Raw genomic sequence first — 22,719 nt, 5'->3', positions numbered from 1 at the left:
GGTGTGTTGGCGCGCAAATGTCCCGCCGCGATAGAGGCAACACCCATGAAGAAGAAGAAGAAACTGTTTTGTTTACCTTGAGTACCAGGCCTTGCCAGCACCCCGCCCAGGCTTAACACGTAGACCAGTTCTAGAGGACCTGCTGGGCGGTGACCTCGTCAGCCCCAACACTGCCTTCCAAGTCTTCAAGTGGCGACACCCGTCCTGCAGAACTCGGGCCAACCCAAAAGGAATCTACCCCGGGGCACATATATTGACAGCAAGAGCCTCAAGCAATCTGCACTGGTGGGGCTCTCGAGGCCGTGGTCCCATGGCCTAAACAGACCCCAAATCACGGCAGTAATAAGTGGCAGCCCTTTAATGAACAACAACTTAGACAAAATACCACCGTTTTTCGACTTTATCTGATACGGCTTCAAGGTATTTGCAGTGAATATCGGTATCTTGGTAGTTGTCTCTGAGGATGACATGCAGTCTGTAGTGGCATATCCGTGATTGTTAGTTGACGTCAAAGACACCCATCTTACAGTTAGTTGTTTTGATCTGTGCACACTCTTATGGCTTTCTGGGAGGATTAAAGGTATTATTTTAGTGTGTCCATACCCCTCTCACCCAAAACTGGCATGTGGGGAATGTTGTAGGAACACAATGTGTCGCAAACACATAGTCTTAGAGTTATGGGGGTTTGAAAAATACCCTAGATTTAGGTAAACTCCTTACATCCAGGGATTTTTTACCATGTACGGAAATCACGCAGTTTCACCCACAGGGGTTAGGTTAGGTTACATCAGTTCAGTCTAGGTTACGTTACGTTAGATTAGGTATTACCTTGTGATTTACCCTACTCGTACATAGGAGTGTTGCTAGATTGGGCGAAGAGCAGCGCCAGATAGAGCTACCATTGGGCCCTGGTGCTGCAAGTAATTCTGGGCCCCTGAGTGTCTTAATTTACACACATCATGCCCTGGTGGCTGGCCCCCCTGTGAGGCTGGGCCCTGGTTATTTCCATTTTTTTTTCTGTGGTTTGCCTGTGAGCTGATTCCTTTCTTGTAAATATAAAAAAAATATTTTGCACAATATCAATAGCCCAGCTTTCCCAGATTCAAGTTTTTGCTCACTCATTTTGCAGAGCGAGTAGAGCATTAAATTTGGTGCACCATTGTAGAGGCAAATACTGTTATATATTCCCCTACAGGGTGAGTACTTGCCTAGAAACATGGATGATACACAGCTGTTGGACTGCACTCAGGCAATACCTTGTGACCTGGATGATGATGAGGAGGAGGAGGAGGCTCACCATTTGGTAAGTTGGAGGTGCATTCCATTGAGCAAGAGTTGCATTTTTTTGTATTATTTAGTTACTGTGTTGATCCAATAGGCTTTAATTTCTTAGCTACATCCAATCCCTGACTCTGTTCATTTTGCGAATGCTTTACAACTTTTAATTCAAGAGACCACATTAGCTATACTTGTAGTGCCACATTTGACCACCCAGAGAACTGTTTAGGAGTTACTTTCCATAAAGTTCAAGTTTTAGATGAGTTCATCAGAAGCTGACCCTGGGATGTATGGCCTGGGTGATGTCACCACTCCAAGGCAACAGTTTAACAAACTTCACTCTTACCTGATATCCTAACACTATTATTGATATAAAGAAAATCTGAGGCCAGTATTGTCTTTCTGAGAAAATTCTGCATTGCATTAGTATAAATTTGTAATGGCCAAGGCCACTAACTCAGTCAGCAGTTGTCTGATTCACCAGACAGAATAATATTTCACAGACAAGTTGGACAACTGGATCTCTATTTTCCATGTACATTGTTATCACTTAATGGAAAGATAGAGTAATTACAACACTTTTACACATTACTCCATGGTATAAAGACTTTAATAATGGGAATAATTGTATAGAGATGTTTCATGCTCTTGGTACTGTCTGTTTTCCTGGGACAAATTATTATTTTATGTATTGATGGATTGAACTCAATGTTTTTATTATTTTTTCTTTTTATATATTTTAAAGGATATGCATTTACACAGAACCCATAAATAGTTTACTTTCATCATAAATGGTATTTGAGAATGATGCTGCGGCTGAGATTGTCCCCCGTGTCTACCTAAACAATAACAAACCACACGCGCGGCCCTGCCTCCACCTGAGCCTGCTCGCTTGCTCTTCACTGCCTATTCCATCTTTACTGATTGAGGCTTAAGACAGGAGTGAATGTATGCAGCGGCAAGTGTGTGGGTTGGTGCAGGGAGGGTTCGCGACCTTCGATTTCAGTCGTCAGTTGGGCAGGCTATTTCGGTTTCGGACACATAATTTCTTTTTTTCCACAAAGGCAGCTAAAGATATGTGCTCTAAGCTTTTTTATTCGAAGCATTGCTAGCTTGTTTGCCTTGGCGGGCATGGTGCAAACCTGTGTCTTCTTGGACGCAGTGCCAGCACGCTGACCACTCAGCCACCACCTCCCCTACATGGCCTGTCTTTAAATCTAAGTGAAACTACATCAAACGGCCACATAAATGTTGCATTTCTGCTTTAGTGAATATCAAGGTGAAGAAAGTGGTGGTAGAGTTTGTTTATTAATTAATCATATGTGTTGTACTGAACTACTTAAGGTGGGAAATTATCCTATTCCATGAAAGAAAGACTATACTTCTGAAATTTTCCAGGTTGCCTGGCTAGAAGTCAATGGAAACAGGCATGAAATCTTCAGTGGAAGGAACATAATTGGCCGAGACCCAGACAAATGCAAGGTTTTTATTCCAAGCAAGGTGAGTGTAGCTGGAAGTTATTAGTCTCAGTAAATCATTGAACTTGGTTTAACTTTATCATGTAGTAAATCTGACAGTTTACATGAGCCTTCATCTTTGAAGTTATTATGATTAATTGTAAATTAAGTTTCATATAAGGATGCTAACAAACCTTTTTGTATTTTGTGGCAGGTTCTTTCCAAGGAGCATGCGGTGGTGGAGGTGAGGGCAGGCACACACACCTTAGCTGACCTGGATAGTAGTAATAAAACACGGCTCGGGAAGGTGAGTTTGAAGGATGACTATTTTAACAACTCCATAGGCCAGGATGTAAAAAAAATAATGATATAAATCAAACAACCTTGGTATTTACAGGAGTGAATTGCAAAATAACCATCCATTTTCTTGGTTGTTGGGTAACCTTTACACCAAACAGCTGCCCTATAATCATCTTTTTTGGCTTAATCTACTACCTGTAGTTTAAATTTTATGATGTAGCAATGCCTTTGTTTCTTTTCTGCCATGGATTTGAACTCGATGGACAATGTACAGTAAAAAATTGCCAACGTAACCCTACTCTGTCTTTGACTGGATCATCCGTGTGGTTTGTTCATAGGGAGTGGCTCTTTGCCAAGCAGTGCTCTGTATGTCTTGATCTTGCCTTCATGATTTTATGGTGATAGGTTACTATCCGTCAAGTTTAAGGGTGAATATTTTGAAGTAATTAGCATCAATAAGTTATTAAGTTTATGGATTTTGCTGATTTGCACAGTAAATAACTTCATACACAACAATGACTTATTTGTTTTTATTACCTGTTTGATAGTGAGAAAGCTCTCTCTCTCTCTCTCTCTCTCTCTCTCTCACATTGCATTTTATAAAGAAAGAATAAATGAGGGACCATTGACTACTTTGTCCCTCCTCTCAGTCAAAATTGGAGACTTGTCCTGTTGCCTCCCCTTTCCCCTCTTCCTTTTATGATGTCCATTATTATTGCCATCGCAGACGCCGATCAACAGATTGTCCATCTTCTTAGTGATGTTGTTGTTGTTCTCCAAGTTGTTTTCCTGGCTTACCCATGCATTGTAGACATGACATTGTATAATAACATTTGTTAGCACTGATGAACCCTACAACATGGCATTATAAGCAAAGTCAGCTTTTTTTTTTTTTATACGTCTTGGCCTGTGGCACTGGTAGGCCTTCATAGTAGGGCCTGATGGTCGGTCCCAGCCATTTGTGGTGCAGGCAAGTGTTTATAGTGGTGTCATCTTTACTTTTCAGTACTATAAATTGTTGGGGGTGTGTTGGAGGATCATGCGACGTCAATCTAGCACAGTTTTTGTGCTATTAACACTTGTTGTGATATATCCACAGATGACACTGCGTCCCCATGTCCAGTATGCACTGCAAGGTGGTGAGAAAATAAGGTTCGGCAATGTGGCAGCCATCTACACTATCAAACCAGAGGTAAGGTGCACACACACACACACACATGACATTTTCTACAGAGATTCAAAGTCAGTTTCATTTCACGGGAAACTCATCGAAATTCTAGGCAGAAACTCAATCACCAGCAAGTCGGTTATTTTCTCGTGAGGTCAGTAAGTTGTGGTCACAAGAAGAAGAGCGTATCAGCTGATCGGTTCAGTAGCTATCCGCGTGTTTATTCCAATACCACAATGAGTTCCACGAAGCTAGATAAGCTTGGAGTAACCAGGTTGAGCAGGTCTTGGACTTGAGTCTTGTCCAAGCGAAGCCACTGCATTATCATGCCTTGGTCCTCACTGGTAAGTTCTCGTGGCATTTAATTAACGGTAGTAAGCTGTTACACACTCTCCTTTGTCTCCGAGCTAACCACTCACGAACCAACAAATGCTTTCTTTTCATTTTTTTTTTTCAGCAAACACCACAAAGCAAACTGTAACATCTGAATCCATTGTTTGTTTTGTTTTTCAGCTGATATATCCCAGAATGCAACAGTCCTCTGTGTGACCAAACTTGAGGATAAATTCGAGGCAGAAAATTGTCGGGAGATAATTTCGGTGAGAAATTCCTGAGAAACTAGCTTGTGTGACCACGCTTTTAAGCTGCTGGTGTCACACTGGGTCTTTTTCCTCTAATCGAGTTGATGATAGGGGTGACCAGCAACTCCCAACTTTTCCGGGTGTATGTCACACATGGCCAAGGTTGGTTGTCCATAGTCACAATGTAAACAAAGCAGTCACCCTGTATCAATTAAATAGTAAACAAAGCAGCTCTGCCAGTCTACTTAACGAGTTTCTTGGTTGGCCATTTTCCAATGCTCCTCACTCCTCAGCCACTGCTGTTGTCTGTTTGTTTACATACAGCCGCGCGGTTACTTGTACCTACCCCAATCTGTTTTACATCCATACGGACAACCAACAATTCTCTCCCGGTGTGGCACACAGGCAACCTCGGTTTCCAGTAGCCCCAACGGTTTGAGTAAAACGACCAGTGTGACACTGCCTTAAGGAATCACACGTGACACCGACGGTAGGTAGACATGACCCATACTTGTCAAAGCAACGTGAAACTCAAGGCGATAATGCGCGAAAGTCGGGATGGTAAGAATTTGGGATTGGGCGCATAACTCGAGGATTGCGAAACTCGGGAGGGTACTGTATGCATTGCACTAGTCACTATTCATAATGTTATGTATTCTGTATATTATAATAATTATCTTTTGCAGATGTGTGATGATGACAGTGGCTCAGAGACCTGCTCTGAGTCATTGCTTCCCATGATGGGAGAGGAGGAGGAGGAGGAAAGGTCGTCATCACCGATCTTTGCTCCCAGGCTTGACTATCAAGGTATGTCTCACAACTCCTGGTCTTATTGATGTTCCTCAGCATTTTGATCGTGTTTCATCTTTTACTTTATTGAATTTTTTGTATTCTGATCATCTCTTCCTTCTCACAGGTGTTTCATCTCTTATCATGTTGCTGTTTTGCCTTTTTATATTCTTACCCCTCATCATGGCTTAGTTACAAGAGAGCATTGGTTAAAATTGAACTGGTTATAAATAAGTTCAAATTGAATGCTTTTATGCAGAGTTAATATCAGTTTGGGTCCTGGGGATTAAAAAGAAAATGGCTGTTATATACTTTATAAACCAGCTTAAATAACGAGTCCGTCATCATATCTGACTCCATTTCCTATAGAGGAAGTGTGGGCAGTAAAATCTCTCTCTCGCTCTCTCTCTCTCTCTCCAGTCGTCCCTCAAATAGTACAGGGGTTAGGGACCCAGGACCCTCGTACTTTTCTAAAATCCGTATAAAATTAGTGCTCCGCATAAAAACATTCCCTGGGCTGCGTTTGAGAGAGGGAATCGGGACTCTCCACTAGCCAGTAACTCAGAGCTGACCCTTGACCTTATAAGATGCAGGGTGATTTTCTGGGACAGTTTTTGGAAAAGAAAGTGTGTCTTATAGGCTGTCAAATACAGTACAGACAGAAGAGGGTTGGCAACAAGAGGAAAGGCTTTTGTTCTGCCAAGACTTGTAATGGCCAAAAATTATGACAGTAATTGTGTTTCCCTCTAACTCCAGGGTAATTTTAGTCAATTAAAAGATTTCCTTTTCTCATTTGTACAGTCCCACAGGATGCTCAACAAGGAGCAGTAGAGAATGGCATTGAAGTGCCTCCAGCGTCTGCCAAGAGCAGCCACACACCTCAGTCAGAAGGGGCACCTCCCTCGGCCTCCCCTGGTACATCACTCCTCCAGACTTCAGTCTCATTTCTGCAGGTGCACATATTAGTGTCTTAAATGGATTGTTGTTGATGATTTCAACCCCAGTTTGAGTATCCTTTGAATTCACTGTGTTTATTACTGTAAACCAGATGATTATTGTTGGTAATTAGGAAACTACAAAGAAATTATGACCCAGAAAATGATAAATTGTTTGAAATCTTGGAGAGAAACATCAGTCAATCAATCAACGGGTGCATTTGCCAGGGGGTGCGTCACCTCGCCCACCCTATGACGCCAAGTCCGGTGGCCCCTCTGGTCAAGTCTCCATGCAGGCCCCCTTCCCATCCTGAGAAATAGGGAGAGAAAAAGAAAACAACTAATTGTTCAAATTGTGAATTGCAGTAACTAGTAAGTTTAAAAGTACTGACTTGTCAAATAATTCTTAAAATCCAAGCAAGTCGATTGGAAAATGTTCTTGTGTTCTCTTGATTGCCCCGACATTATGAGTTCTGTGATCTGTTCATTTTACCTAAATTTTGCCATGTGCAGTGAATCTAGGAAGCCCAATGTGCCACCCAACATAATAGCAAAATATGAAAAGTGTCAAGAAAAGTAATGCTGCCAGTATCCATCATCATCATCATCATTTCGTTTAACATCTGTTTTCACTCTCTCTTTTCACTCTTGTTTTTAATCCACCATGGGGTCCAGCCTACCTAGTATCCGATATATCAAAAGGTGTAAATGCAAAGTGCTCGGGTGTATGTTCCTGTTGGTTGACTGATTGAACAACACTGTATCAAAGCATTCAAAACAGAGTTCTAAGTTTTTAGAGTTGATAAACAGATTACCAATTTTGATGATCAATGTTACCCACCACTTATTTACATGTTTATGATAATTTGATGTTCCATTCATTCAACAGCCAGAAAATTATTCTCATCCAGATGATAAAGTTGGCTTGCTATTAATCTGATTAATGGACCTGTGCCATACAGTTTATTGTAAAAGATGGAGGATGGGTATAAGGAGGAGAAGGATGATTTTATATATATGAAGATCAATAGTAATGATAGTTATGATCTTTTTACAGCCAAGTGATGCTGAGAGCAGTGTCATAAGTGCCACACAGTCACCCTCAAGGAGAAACTTCACATCACTGTCTCCCAACTGCACTCCTAAGTCCCTTCAAGAGGACTACGACAGTGATAGAAGTACTGATGTGGAAGACAATACTACACATGAGCCCAGTCTTCCTGCACCCCAGTGTGAGACTCCAACAGACTCTGCTTCTTGTACTTTTATACCAGAAACACCAGCACAACCATCTTTTGACTCTCTAATATCAAAAACCCCAGAGTACTATTCCACCCCTAACAGATCTATACAAGAAACCTCCACAGGTCCTTCTCCTCTCTCACTCAAAAGAGAAAACATATCATTACCTCCCTCTCAAATAACATCCATATCTGAAACCCCCTCAAACTCTTCCCTTGCTGACACTGTGGTAAAGACACTAGGAATGACTCAGAAGGATGACATGTCTACAAAAAGCCATAATGATGAAGATGTGTTCAAAAAGCCTCTTACAACATTCACACCCAAGACGTGTAGGACTCCCACTGACCATTTTTCTCCAAAGTCATCATTGGTTTCTAAGGCCAAAGAGGCTGTGCCTGTACATTTATTCTCCACTAAAGATTCACATCCTGTTGATCCTGATGCTCCAAGGCAGGTTTCCACACGTGATGTTCCAAGCGATGATGATCATGATGCCCTTACACAAGTATTTACAGGTGAAGTTGATCTTGATGCTCCAACTCAAGTATTTACCCATGACACAAGTGTTGATTTGGATGCCCCCACACAAGTATTTACAAATGATGTTGATTTGGATGCTCCAACTCAAGTATTTACCCATGACACAGGTGTTGATCTGGATGCCCCCACACAAGTATTTACAAGTGGTGTTGATTTTAATGCTCACAAACAAGTATGTACAAGTGACATTGATCTTGATGCCCCAACACAAGTATTTACTAGTGAAGCCCCAAGTAATGTTGATCTTGATGCCCCAACACAATTGTTTACCAATGACATACCAAGTGATGCTGACCCAGATGCACCAACACAAGTGTTCACCAGTGATGCAGCAAGCAATGTTGACCCAGACGCACCAACACAAGTGTTCACCAGTGATGCAGCAAGCAATGTTGACCCAGATGCACCAACACAAGTGTTCACCAGTGATGCAGCAAGCAATGTTGACCCAGATGTACCAACACAAGTCTTCACCAGTGAACCAGCAAGCAATGTTGACCCAGATGTACCAACACAAGTCTTCACCAGTGAACCAGCAAGCAATGTTGACCCAGATGTACCAACACAAGTCTTCACCAGTGAACCAGCAAGCAATGTTGACCCAGATGTACCAACACAAGTCTTCACCAGTGAACCAGCAAGCAATGTTGACCCAGATGTACCAACACAAGTGTTCACCAGTGAACCAGCAAGCAATGTTGACCCAGACGCACCAACACAAGTCTTCACCAGTGAACCAGCAAGCAATGTTGACCCAGATGTACCAACACAAGTGTTCACCAGTGAACCAGCAAGCAATGTTGACCCAGATGTACCAACACAAGTGCTCACTAGTGATGCACCAAGCAATGTTGACCCAGATGCACCAACACAAGTGTTCACCAGTGAACCGGCAAGCAATGTTGACCCAGATGTACCAACACAAGTGTTCACCAGTGAACCAGCAAGCAATGTTGACCCAGATGTACCAACACAAGTGTTCACCAGTGAACCAGCAAGCAATGTTGACCCAGATGTACCAACACAAGTATTCACCAGTGATGATTGATGCACCAACACAAGTGTTCACCAGTGAACCAGCAAGCAATGTTGACCCAGATGTACCAACACAAGTGTTCACCAGTGAACCAGCAAGCAATGTTGACCCAGATGTACCAACACAAGTATTCACCAGTGATGCACCAAGTGACACTGAGATTGATGCACCAACACAAGTGTTCACCAGTGAACCAGCAAGCAATGTTGACCCAGATGTACCAACACAAGTATTCACCAGTGAACCAGCAAGCATTGTTGACCCAGATGTACCAACACAAGTGTTCACCAGTGATGCACCAAGTGACACTGAGATTGATGCACCAACACAAGTGTTCACCAGTGAACCAGCAAGCAATGCTGACCCAGATGCACCAACACAAGTGTTCACCAGTGATGCACCAAGTGACACTGACGTTGATGCACCAACACAAGTGTTTTCTTATAAGGCTTCAGGCTATGTTAAGGATAAACTTCAATCTGAAACTTGTCCATTATCTGCTGATAGTGTCTCAAATACAGATGATCCTCCAAGTTCTCCAATCATTCTGAGTGATATGGATGATGCTGACATCCCCTCCACCCAGCCTTACTCAGACCTCTGTGCTGATGCCCCAAGGCCCAGTAGTAGCATTATAGAGGCATGGGGACACTTAGAGTCAACTGCCTGTCTGAGCACCAACAAAATTTCTTTGGCTGACCCAGGCGAGGGAAAGTGTCATGAAAATGATGCAGCCTCTGATGCATCTGAAAGCTTATTTAATGAAGAAGATGAGGCAGATTCTATTCATGGTAAAGATATGGGAAACGATCATAAGCTAAGAGAGGAAAACTATCACTCGGATGACAGCTCTGACCTTGAAGACACACCCACAGAGGCTGTGGTCTTGAGGAGTCGTAAAACTGGTGGGAAAGCAGCACCATCACAGTCACTTCAGACCAAAGATCCTGCTGGAGATGGTCATTTAAAGACACCATTTAAACAAAAAAGAAGAAAGTCTGGTTTGCTTAGTGAGAGTGAGTCAGAGGAAGGCTCTTGCAATCTATCACTCAGGTTGTTCGATCTGCCTTCTGATACCGAGTTTCAAGAACGTATAACATCTACCAAACTCAGTTCTCGGGGCAGCAAGGAGAGTAGTGAAGACATCCTTGTAGTAACACCACACAAAGAAAAAGCTGAAAGTGTTGAAACTCAGGTTTCAGAGCAGACAACATCTAAGTCTAGTTCTCAAGACAGCAAGGAGAGTAGTAAAGACATCCTTGCAATAACACCACATAAAGAAAGAGCAAAGCACCACGAGGGGATGAGTGACGATGAGTCTGAGGAGAATGTCACCAGGAGGACATCTGCTAGACTTTGTTCTCCTCGAGGCATCCCTTCACAAAATAGAAGAGGCAGAAGAGTTTCTCGCTCCACTGCTGCTGTCTCTGTCTCATCCCCTTCTGCCTCAGTGTCTAGCCCTCACACCACACTTATTTCTGCTCAAGCCTGTAATCCTTCCATAACTCCAACCTCACATTCCCCTCTTAAGCCCTTGTCCCCAACTACCACCTCTAACACTAGCACTTTGACTTCTACTCCCACCCCAACCCACACTCAGGACTCTCTTCCATGCATTGCTCCTGTTCCTAACACCAGGAGGCCGGGAAGGAAAATTAAAAGTGTAAGAGAGACAACCTCAACCTCCACCCCTGTTACTGATTCAGCCATAGTTTCCATTCGCACCAGAAGGTATGGCAAAAGGAGCATAAATAAAGATGATCCTGCTAGCACTACCAATAACAACAAAAAATGTAGTACTGCTGAAGTCATCACTACAGTTTCCATCACCACTGCCAAATCTACCACCACTGTAATCCCTGCCACAGCTATGGCCACTGCTACTGCCACTACCACATCCATAACTGTTGATACCACATCATCACCAACACATAAAAGGAAAACTAGACAAAGGACTCAACCTCAAAGAGTCACCTCTCAGTCAAAACTGGATGTGAAAGATCCAGAGGCAGAATCAGTAGTTGCTGACAGTGCTCAGCCTCAGCCATCCATAGCTGCTATTACTGACACAAGTATCACGCTTCCCACTACAAGGCGCAGGAGAGGAAGGCCATCAACCAAACCACCTGTGATGAAAATAAAAGTTGAGGTACCTAGTGAGGATGAGCCTATACAGATGACCACCCCTATCACAATCAAACAAGAGAAAGAAGAAGTAGAAGCTCTTGCATGCCCCCAAATTCCTATCAAAGAGGAGCCTGATGATGACTTTTCTGAGGAAGAGAGCAACCGTTCCAGAAGAACACGACGCAAACCTGCAAGGTATTCTCCTGAGAGATTAAATTTAAGGTCTAAGAAAGGTCTACCCTCTTCAGAACCCATGGAAAGAGTGCTGAGGGAAAACACCCAAGGAGCAGGAACATCTAAAACACGGGGAGGCAAAAGGGGTTCTTGCAATGCCCCAGGACAGCAGCGGCGTTCCCAAAGGGTCCAACTTACCACACAACCAGAAGAGCAGGAAGAGGTAGGCATACCTGTTGGTACCCTCAAGAAATTAACTTTGAAAGTGAAGGTAAAGGAGGAGCCAGAGGTTTCTGAAGAAGAACCTTCAGAGTCTCTTGCTCCACTTTGTCTTGCGTTGCCTGAGACTGATGCACCTCCCAAGAAAAGTAGTCGATCAAGACCCTCCACAAGCAGGTCTGCCCAACAAGCACCTTCCATATCTACCAAGAAGATCAAATTAGAGGTTATACCAAAGGAAGAAAGTGATGATGACATTCCCGGGGTTTCTGAAAGTGGCATAATAGAATCAAGAGCTAAGAAACCAAGTGCATCATACAGCAAAAGGAAATCAAATCAAAATATGTCCTCTGGATTAAGGGCAAAAAGGAGCAGCTCTGATGTCTCAGATGTTGGTTCCTTGAGCAGCAACAACAGCTTTTCATCAAGAGCTACAAGAAGCAACAAGGTAAGCCAAATTTTCTACTCCCTCAATTTAGGTCTGTCTAAAACTTGACTCCTGTTCCCTCCAGATGCTACCAGTCAGGAGATGGCCGTGGCAAAAGTCTCCAATTCTTCATGTGGATATACTTTCATAATATCACCTCCATCCTATTTCCTCCTACTTATTCATTCCACATCTCTTAGTTCAGCCAATGGGTGATCTCCAAACCACCACATCCCATTCTATCTAACTTTAATGCACTCCCTTTGGCATTTTCATCATCTAATTTTGGTACAGGTGATTTTCCTACTTTTTGAGAATATGGTTGACAAATAGCTTCATAAAGTGCTAATTCACAAAGTAGAAACCATTGGAAAGACTGTATTAAAGGTATATGGTCGACAGCTCTCCCAGTACTCGGCTTTCTCTCACCCTTTCCCTCCCTTCTGTAGTTCCTCCCACTCCTCCATTGCCGCGCCTACATTATCACCCTTGCCGCGCCCTGCTCCCTGTTCCTCTTCCTACTTTTCCACATCCTACTGCTGCTGCTTTTCCTCTTCCTCCTCCCACTCAACGACCTACTCCTCCTTCCCCCTTCACAAAGTTTTTCAGTGTGTACGTGTGTGTGTGTGTGTGTGTGCATGTATGTATGTACCTAGTTGTAGTTTTACAGGGCCTGGGCTTATGCTCGTGTGGTCCTGTCTCCGTATCTGTATTTGTCCAACTTGTCCTTAAAGTTTTGCACACTCTTCGCCGATACTACATCCAAACCTCTATATGTCTCTCAAACATCTTCCCTTCCTCAATTTTTTACTCTGTCCTCTTGTGTTCCTGGTGTTTATTCCTTCTCTTAGTAGTAATTCCTCATTGTCTACTTCTTCCATTTTACTCAATAATTTATAAATTTGTATTAGGTCTCCCCTTTCTCTTCTTTGCTCCAGTGTTGGTAGGTCCATTTCCTTCAATCTTCATATGTCAATTCCTCCAGTTCTGGAACCATTTTTGTTGCCATCCTTTGTATTCTTTCTAGTTTTTTGTGTTTCTTCTTATGGGGAGACCACACTGCCTCCGCATATTCCAATTTTGTTCTAATCATGGTGGTTATTAACTTTTCATCATATCCTTATCCATGTAGTGGAATGCTAATCCTATATTTCTCACCATGTTATATGTATCACCGAATATCCTATTTACATTACTCTCAGGCTGTTGATTATCTTGTATTGTCACTCCCAGATCTCTCTCTTGAACTTTCTTTAAAATTTCTCCATCTCCCATTTTATATGTCCATTTTGGTCTCCCTTCACTCTTTCCAATTTCCATTACATGACATTTCACATTGAATTCCATCTCCCATTTCATACTCCGTATATATATATATATATATATATATATATATATATATATATATATATATATATATATATATATATATATATATATATATATATATATATATATATGAATGAAGAACAGGTTATTGCATGAAAATTGGGATTTTGATAATGCTGTAGTAATAGTAGTTTGTTACCTAGAGCACAATGTAATTTTATTGTTTCCTCTACCTGCATGAAACATCATGTTATTATGTCTTATTCTGTCTCCTTTCACTACAAAACTGAAATGTATAAAGAATGAAACTCAATGCAGTCTCTGCCTTTTGTGTTCTCTGTAGGATGTTGAGCTGTGGTCACCATCAAAAAGGCAGCGTCAGGCCAGCTCTAAGCCCCGCGTGCTTTTCACTGGTTATCATGACCCGGCTGACCACAAAATTGTCACGGACTTGGGTAAGAAGTAGCCAAGACAATGATAGTAATAACACTTGTTATTTATATTTCTTTGTATATTCATATTAGACTGGTTTGTAAAAGAGTAGCAGTTTTCACATTTTTGTAACTACTGCAATTATTTAGAAGCCCACTCATTATTCTTAATCAGCATAAAAATATCTTCAACCATTACCTGTTCCTTTACCCATGATGCTTACTCTTATTGTGGTGACCTTATTGCATAATACTAACTAGTCTGCAGTGACATTAAACAAATGGAGCTACAATAATCACAAAAGAGGACGATGCGCTATAACCCACCCGGATGTATTTCTTCTTCCATTTATATATTTTTCGATGATTGATGGATGGTCCTTTTCAAGTTATAATGTGGATTTTAAATGATTTTTCCTTTTTTCCTGAAGTTGCATCTCTCTTCCATAATAAGGAGGGAAAGTGGTGGAGACACCTCTAGACTGCACTGTGCTGGTTACTACCAAGCTCAAACGGACTTGCAAGCTGCTCTCTGCCATTGGGAGAGGACGCACCATAGTGAGTCCTAACTGGCTCACAATGTCCAAAACGGCTGGCAACTTTGTAGGTAAGAAACTCTCCTTATTTTGGTTTGTTTAGAATTTAGATGTTTCAGGTGAGTTCTGGAGCTGAGTAGCTTTATGCTGTCATTTGAAGAGGATACGATTTACAGTAAATTGTTATTTATTGTTGTTATGCACGGAATGTGACAATACAATTTTGTAAAGCTTGCATTTCTCTCTGCCAGTTGTAGCCAGTAAGAAGCTGGCAGTCGCGACATTAATACGTTCGTCACTCGTCTCGTCCACGGCTTGTATATACCGTTTTTGTTGTGCTTCGCAGATAAATATATTTTGGACTTATAAACACCTTTTCATAAATACAACCAAAGGTTATACTATGCAACCTCATGTACCGTACACACAACCCCTATTATTTGTCATTTTGTTCTTTGAACAGTTCAAAATACTTACTGTTTTTCATTCACCCTCCATCTCAGACGATACGTCGGTTTAGCTTCACATTGGTGGTTGAACGTAGTTCCGGTGCCTCAAGAATAGGGAAATTGCGGGTGAAGCCTTCACCTCGAGCTTAGTTAGCGGTTGCGGGAGTCTCCCTAATAACTGGAACACACTGATTTGTGTTTCATATTTTTTACCATTGCTATTTGTTACTAAAATTACTTTAATTCTGTAAAAAATAACATGTAAAATAATTTTTATATACATATTTTTTTGAGATATGAGACGCATCAATGAGATTTACATTAATTTCAGTGGGGAAGCTCGTTTTGGTTTACAAGTGTTTTGGTGTGCGAGTAAAATTCCGGAACGAATTAAACTCATAACCAAGGCTTGACTGTAGTTGACATTTTTCACTGGAAACATGCAAAATAAGCTCCATGAACTACTAAGAAAAGCTTCTCTCATGTGTATTTCTTTCTTCTTACAATTTGCACACTTCAAGAAAGGCATATCAAAAGACTTCTCCAACCTAAATTGACCAAGCCTTTGGGAGCAGTGATTTGCTGGCATTTTTTTACTCTGCCCTACAACCATCTTTGAGGGAAAAAATGCAAGCTATATTATTATGTGATATTTTTCATTAATTTCCCCCATAAATATGTGAATACACAAATTTGTGAGTGAATGACTAGGCCACAAATAGCATGGATCAACTGTATTGTTTTGTAAAATCAACCAAAATTTCCCCAAATGATCCCTTTAAAGAAGCCTTACAGGCACTCCTTAAAGCCTATGGAACCCCTGCAACTCATCATGCAAAGTTCTCTTTGTCAGTATTAAATGATTATTAAATTTCTGATGCTTTATTGTATTATATTTAGTCTTTCATACGTTTTCCTTTTGTGTGTGGGGAGGCAGTGGGTGAGTGGTCAGTGGTCGGGCACAGTGTCCTGCAGGACCAGGGTTCAAGTCCTGTCCACCTCTACAAGCTGACAATTTTTAGTTATTGCTGAGTGGCCTAAGACTACCCACAGGCTATCTTTTTGAACATGTATCAACCTGGTCTCTACTGAACTCTCTAAAAAGAATCAAGTGGAGCTCCAGGTAACAGCATGAGCCTAGCAAAATGGTGCCATGATGAACTTGCCTGCAACACTAATGGGCTGGGGCCAAACAGCAGGCCCCATCAAGAAAGCCCACCAGCACCATAGGCCAAACCTTAAAAATAAATGAATGAATAAATATTTTTTAAAAATCACTCACCACCTTTTTTTCCATAATTTGTATTGATTGTCTAAGGTAGCTTTACTGTACAGTAACAGTTTCTGACAAAATTAATTGGATATGCTACATCTGAGTGTGTGTTTACTCCATCAGATCCCTGGCAGTTTCTCCTGAAAGACCCTGAAGCTGAGGAGAAGTATGGGTTTTGTTTGGAGGCCACCATTAGGTCTGCCTGCAATTTCTTGCTGTTTGAAGGCCTATCCTTGCATGCCACACCGTCAGTGCAGCCACCCCCTTGCCAAATGAGAGGTAATACTCTTCTGTTTATTTCTTTGCACACAGAATGGCATGTTTATGTTTATAAAATACTATGATTAACTTGTGTCAGGCAAAGAAGGCTCAGGTTATCAATGATTTTCCAGTGGCTCCATATCCCATTTTATGCAGCTTCCTTTTTTTGTGATGGATGCTTACTGCTACAAAAAGTTTTTATCTTACCCCATTTATTATATATGTGTTGGACCATATATAATACTTAATAAACTAAGAGGCCCATATTTATAATTGTTCTTAGGAAATACCCAGGAATCCTACTTAGAAAGGCTAATTCTTAGGGCTGTACTTTAAAATCATCTGCCAAGGTCGACGAATGCCTGGGGAAGTTATGCTTGGCGATCGTGTTGGTAAGGAAGGCTGTACTTTAAACACCCATTCTTCACCAGTGACGGTGTTCGCCAGCCTTGGCGACCGAGAGTGATCGCCTGCGCTAACACTCCCAAATCCTGCTAGATGTAGCTCCTTGTTGACTATAAAGTGCGGGAAATTTGTATGGGGTATATTCATCCTTAGCATTACATTATATGCTGAGTACCTGCTTTGGGTGCATCAGTGTTGCCTTTGACAAAATTCATCAAAAACATTTTAGCGCCAGGCATCTTGACAGAAAGCGAGCCTCCTTTGTTTTTTGTCCGTGTGTAACACGGACAAAGCTGGGCACTTCGATCATCAGTCCGATCTTCCGATCTGATTGGAACAGCAATTGGCGATCGGAATGCAAAGATTGGATCATCTTTGTAAAAGGTAATCGGACTGTGGCGATCAGAACTTCACAAACTAACTTCCGATCACCGATCACAGAAAAGAAAGTGGTCAACGTTGTCATGGCAACAAGTGACTGCGGACTTCTTACAATTATTTTTATACACGTTGCTAAATAGTTACTTCAATAAACGTCTTTATTTTTAAAATTAAGTGATAATTATTGATCGTTAATTTATTTAATCCTGGTAAGGTATCGTGAACGAGACGCGCAGGTGCAGAGTCGCTTTATTTGCTTGGCGGGACTTGTTACACGACGCCATGACAGTGTGGTGTGGGCTGCAGTAATGGACTTCTGCTCACTCCAGTAACCAAGTGGCCTGCCCCAGTTGTCAGTTATGCATTTTCTGCTGCAGTGTTCCCACCCTCTAATGGCGGCAGCGTCAGTTCCTTTTCGGGAAACCAACAAGACCCAAGCTAAAAGGGGGGGCTTCGCCCCGCCTCGACCCCCCCACCTTCTTAACCGGGGGGAGGGCTTTGCCTTCCTTTGACCCCCTCCCACCCGTTGGGCTCCCGGACCCCACAACAAGAGGAGGAGGAGGAGGAAGGATGTCTCTCGAGACAGCGCAACATGCTGCCCAGACCACGGCACCAAACTAACGCCCCATTCCCCTCCCATCCAAGAACTTATCTAACCTCTTCTTGAATGTATCTATCGTGTAGGCGCTCACCACATGACTTCTACGTCTGTTCCACTCATCCACCATTGTTGGTAAACCAATTCTTGCCTATGTCTTTGTTGAACCTGAACTTATCCAACTTAAGCCCGGTGTGGTGTCATCTGCCTTCCACGCATCCTAAGACATCCCATCCAATATGCGCATGCGCGGGATTTGTTTACAAACAAAGGGTGGATGAATTGCGACATGGTACCGTGTCTTTGTCAACTGCCTATGGTGATATGTCCCACCTGATTTTTTTTTTTTTTTTTTTTTTTAAGTAAATGTTGACATAAGTTTTTAATTTGAAAATTGCTTGAAATATGAAAGTTTCTTCCTGCACCCTTTGTATGTCAGTAAATGAGGTATGTCGGTAAATGTGAAAAATGAGATAACCTGCTCCTCTTGTATGTCAGTATATGTGATAAATGAGATAACCCTTGTATGTCAGTAAATGTGATAAATGAGATAGAGGTTACTGTTTAAGTAAGACCTTCATATTTAAAATGTAAAATAATAATAATAATAATAATAATAATAATAATAATAATAAGTGGATAAATTTATGATAGGAGAGAATATTTGGCTTTAAAACTTTAATAAAAAAAGTATTGTCTGACTAGCCTTGTCAATTCTCAGTCTTCTTTGGTTTGCAGACATCATAGAGTGTGCTGGTGGAGACTACCTTCATGCTGCGCCCAAGAAGTATGAGCCACAAATAAGAATAATATCCTGCCCAGAAGACAGGAAGCTGTGGCCAGCATTCACATCCTTAGGAATACCAATTCTTGGGGTGGAGTTCATCTTGACAGGCTTGTTGAGACATGAACTACTTCTGGATGAGTTTGTGTTAGAATAAAGCAGCTGCATTGTTACTGGTTCTATGTGACCTTGCATCTTTAAGTTAATGTAAGTGTTTACTATGTGCCTGGTGACTACTGTTAATGCTCCATAATGATGTTGCTGATGATTTTATTGTTAGTTCAAGCTAGTGCTTTTTTGTCTACGTTTTATATCATCATATAATGATGATGAGTTTTGCTACAGTTCAGTAGTAAATGTTATCAATGAAGAAGATAAGGTAAAGTTGGGGTCATATGCTATAGATGGGCATGGCCACAGTGCTCATCTCTGTTGCATTGGCCTGTGTTGAGTAAGAAGCTATAACCCCAGAACACAGGGCCAGTGTGACATCCAGGATACCACAGTTTACCTTCCCCAGGTTTCCCCAGGCGCCCATTTATCGACCAGCCCAAAAGGGAGGATGAACAGCTGGGTGAGCTGCACACCGACTGCCTGGGCCAGGATTCAATCCTGGGCCATAGATTAATAGCTATAGTCTGTTCAAACCAAGTCTTCCTCTGGCACCTAAGCAGCATTTACTACACCACATTGGCTGGCCTCCCCTCTCGGCTCTCACCCTGATTGGCTGGCTTCCTCTCTTGGCTCTCGTGGAGGCGACAGTCACTCACACATGCTCTTGGTGATTAATATTTTGAAACTATGTATTTACCTTATCTCACCCCTTATACAAGATAGACAATTTTAATTGACACCATCAAATGCAGCAGTGACTGTAGTCACAACTCGGTAAAAGCAAAAGTAAAGAAACAGTGAAATGGTTACCTGGGGAAACCTGGGGAAGGTAAACTGTGGTAACCTGGATGTTACACTGGCCCTACATCCTAGAGTAATGAACCATCACCCACCACAGGCTCAAGGGCCAATGGGACAGATGAGCATCTCGCAGCTATATTGCATGCCTCCAATTTTACCTTTACCTTTAGTTTTTAACCCTTTCACCCCGGGGAACGTTTATTCACCTCCTGGTCGCTAACTTTGGCCAACCGCTCCCATCTGGTGGACTTGTCTATACGTCCTACTTGCTTCGCGCCACATACGGGAGACGTGTATATAAGTCCTGTTTAATTTTAGTATGCCATAGCAGGGATACGTTTTCTGGGACATGGATGGTTTTAGAGAAAACAATATGGGTAACAAAATTATACTTTGTGAACCAGGAACAATGGCATAAAACTCAAATGTAGACAAGTAAATTCAGACTGCACCAAATTTTTCTTCACCAACATTGTAGTGCGAGAATGGAATAAGCTCCCACCTTCAGTGGTCCAGTGTAACACGATTGACTCCTTTAAAAGCAAGCTCGACCGTCACTTCCTTGAACTTAATATTAACTAGAGATGAAATGCAACATTTTGGAGCCATCTAATTAATGTAGAATCACTTAGGTTTAAGGACAGACCACCTAGTCTGGACCATGGGGTCTGTGTGGTCTGATTTTCTATGTAAATCTATGTAAATCTCTCTCCCTCTCCCTTCGTATCGGTGAGGTGTCAATCTTTTGACTCTCTCTCTCTTTCTTACACTAACAGAAGGAAATTCAGCAGACACACGTCATCTACACATAACACAAACTTCTCTGTATATATATGCATACATCTCAAAATTATCAATTAATTTATGGTTCTTTATGTGCACCATTCAATTTTGCATATTTTTATATATAATACATGATGATTATGTTGAGTTTATGGCTTAAAACTTGTTATAATCAGAAGCAACATTTGAAATTTGGCGCGCACGGCCATCTCGGATACGGGGCAGGGCGGGTTTTTGCCTGGCCGGAGTGAAAGGGTTAACTAAACATGATGAGAATAACAGAAAACTCCTTGATGATGTAAATATTGAAGCACACTTGATATATTTAGCTCATAGGTTGATAAGATATTAAGGATATTTTGCCTGTATATCATATAGAAAATGTTACACACAGTATTCTTGTATAAAATATTACAGTAACAAGATTGTATTGATCACCATTCCTTTTTCTTCCTTTGTGGTTCAACGAAAAATGCGCTGACTACAGTTTTGAAATACAGAACTTCATCTGCTTAACCATTCAGACAACTAAATACGGAACAAATGGTGTTTCATATTTTAAGGAAAGGGTGGCAAGTTGCCAACCCTGGTCTCAGACCACGTTGTCAATTCGTAGAGATAGCACCCGTGCGCTTGTGTCTGATTGCACTCGTGCTTTGGTGTGCGATCTTTGTGTTTTCAACACTATGGTGTGCGTTCTTTGTGCTTTAACAATGGCCCCCAGAAAGATGGTTAAAAGGGATGGTGCTGCAAAGAAGAAAACAGGAACAGCGGATACTATGCTTGCAACAGGAATGGGGTGTGAGCCTCGGCGGCTTGTATACCCTCGTGGACATGACTGACTCGTTCACCCTCCATCTCAGACGTTACGTTGGGTTAGCTTCACTCTTGTTTTGTGGTTTATATTTTTTTGTACATGCTCACATGGGTTTTGGGCATGAGATGTTTTAAGTGAAACACAATCTATTAGATAACCATGGCGAGTCTCAGGGCCAGATCTCTCGGTCCTCAAATTTATAATCAAATTGTCCTCTAAGTCCTTTACTAGTTTCAGTATAGGCCATGTCAATGTAAATTGCTTGCATAATAAACTTAATTTTGTAAAGGACCTTATATCAGAAAAAAAGCTTTGGATATTATTGATATAAGTGAAACCTGGTTAGGCAATAATGTACCTGATTCTTATGTATCAGTTAAAGGGTATCAGATGTGATTCAAATAGTACAATCAACAAGCATGGTGTGTGTCTTTTTGTTTCTAACTCTTTGAAATGAACAGTTCACAATTACATTTGTCCTAACGTAATTGCTGTTCACTTGAGAGACTTAAATGTACATATTATGATGGTATACCGCCCTCCTTCTAACACAACAGCTCTGGATGATGATCTCACTAGGGATATTTTGTCTTTGTAATAGTAAGGAGATAATTTTGATGGGAGATTTTATTCTTCCAACTTTGAAATGGGATGGGGATAATTCTAGGTCTTCTCCCACTGACTTTAGATTTCTTGACTGTTTCACCCTCTTAGGCCTGACTCAACGGATTAAGCAGCCAACATATTTAAGTTCTGGAAACATTCTTGGTAATGTCCTAACTAGCGAGGAAGATAGAATTGGTAATGTGGAAGTGTTGCCTCCCTTTCCAAAATGTGGTCACTCACCTGTTTGCTTTAGCTATATTTTCCAGAATTTAGTGAAGAGACCATATAATAAACATAGATTGGAGTGGCACATGGGTAGTTTCTGGGCAATTAATGATTGGCTGGGAATTATTGACTGGGATTTATTATTTGCACATCTGTCAGTTGAGGAGATGTACGTTGAGTTTACTAAGACTATAACCAATGCCACATTAGAACATATACCACATAAATGCTTTCCCACAATGGAGCCACCATGGAAAACTAAACCACCAACTGTTTCAAGACGTAATAGGGGAGCAGCCTCGAAATTATACAAGGAAGCTAGATCTATTTTTGGATGTCATGCCCCTCAGGCAATCCAGTTGCTTGAAAATTCCCAGAAAATAAATAGCCAATACAGGAATTCTACACTCAGGTCTCAAATTGATTATGAAGTTTCAGAGATGTAAAGAAGACCTGTTCAAAGCGCTACAGGTCAAAAGAAGAGATATATATAAAGAAGACCTGTACAAAGTGCTACAGGTCAAAAGAAGAGAGATATAAAGAAGACCTGTACAAAGTGCTACAGGTCAAGAGACATAATGACCTATACAAAGCGCTACAGTCAAAAGAACAGAGACATAAAGAAGACCTGTACAGAGCGATGCAGGCCA

General features: G+C 41.5%; 2 protein-coding genes across 2 annotated transcripts; both read left to right on the top strand.

Annotated features, from left to right (window-relative positions):
- Positions 1-9: 9 nt before the first annotated feature.
- LOC126984121 (uncharacterized) lies at positions 10-9,341 on the top strand. Its single transcript, XM_050837506.1, has 8 exons — positions 10-420; positions 1,196-1,303; positions 2,677-2,778; positions 2,950-3,042; positions 4,135-4,227; positions 5,471-5,591; positions 6,375-6,526; positions 7,566-9,341. The coding sequence occupies exons 2-8, from the start codon at positions 1,217-1,219 to the stop codon at positions 9,339-9,341; spliced, it is 2,424 nt and encodes an 807-aa protein (XP_050693463.1). The 5' UTR covers positions 10-420; positions 1,196-1,216.
- LOC126984221 (mediator of DNA damage checkpoint protein 1-like) lies at positions 9,341-20,397 on the top strand. Its single transcript, XM_050837751.1, has 5 exons — positions 9,341-12,297; positions 13,949-14,060; positions 14,491-14,643; positions 16,418-16,573; positions 18,678-20,397. The coding sequence occupies exons 1-5, from the start codon at positions 9,886-9,888 to the stop codon at positions 18,878-18,880; spliced, it is 3,036 nt and encodes a 1,011-aa protein (XP_050693708.1). The 5' UTR covers positions 9,341-9,885; the 3' UTR covers positions 18,881-20,397.
- Positions 20,398-22,719: the final 2,322 nt, after the last annotated feature.

The sequence above is a fragment of the Eriocheir sinensis genome, chromosome 56 (assembly GCF_024679095.1).
Source record: "Eriocheir sinensis breed Jianghai 21 chromosome 56, ASM2467909v1, whole genome shotgun sequence".
NCBI lineage: Eukaryota > Metazoa > Arthropoda > Malacostraca > Decapoda > Varunidae > Eriocheir > Eriocheir sinensis.
The sequence above is the reverse complement of the archived record's forward strand: the minus strand, read 5'-3'. Positions and strand labels throughout refer to the sequence as shown.

Bases quoted from the DNA above. Each gene is read 5' to 3' on its own strand.
- LOC126984121 (XM_050837506.1), top strand. From the start codon at position 1,217: ATGGATGATACACAGCTGTTGGACTGCACTCAGGCAATACCTTGTGAC. The intron at 2,779-2,949 runs GTGAGTGTAGCT...ATTTTGTGGCAG, and splicing joins AGGTTTTTATTCCAAGCAAG to GTTCTTTCCAAGGAGCATGC. The intron at 3,043-4,134 runs GTGAGTTTGAAG...ATATATCCACAG, and splicing joins ATAAAACACGGCTCGGGAAG to ATGACACTGCGTCCCCATGT.
- LOC126984221 (XM_050837751.1), top strand. From the start codon at position 9,886: ATGGATGATGCTGACATCCCCTCCACCCAGCCTTACTCAGACCTCTGT. The intron at 14,061-14,490 runs GTAAGAAGTAGC...TTCCATAATAAG, and splicing joins CAAAATTGTCACGGACTTGG to GAGGGAAAGTGGTGGAGACA. The intron at 16,574-18,677 runs GTAATACTCTTC...TTTGGTTTGCAG, and splicing joins ACCCCCTTGCCAAATGAGAG to ACATCATAGAGTGTGCTGGT.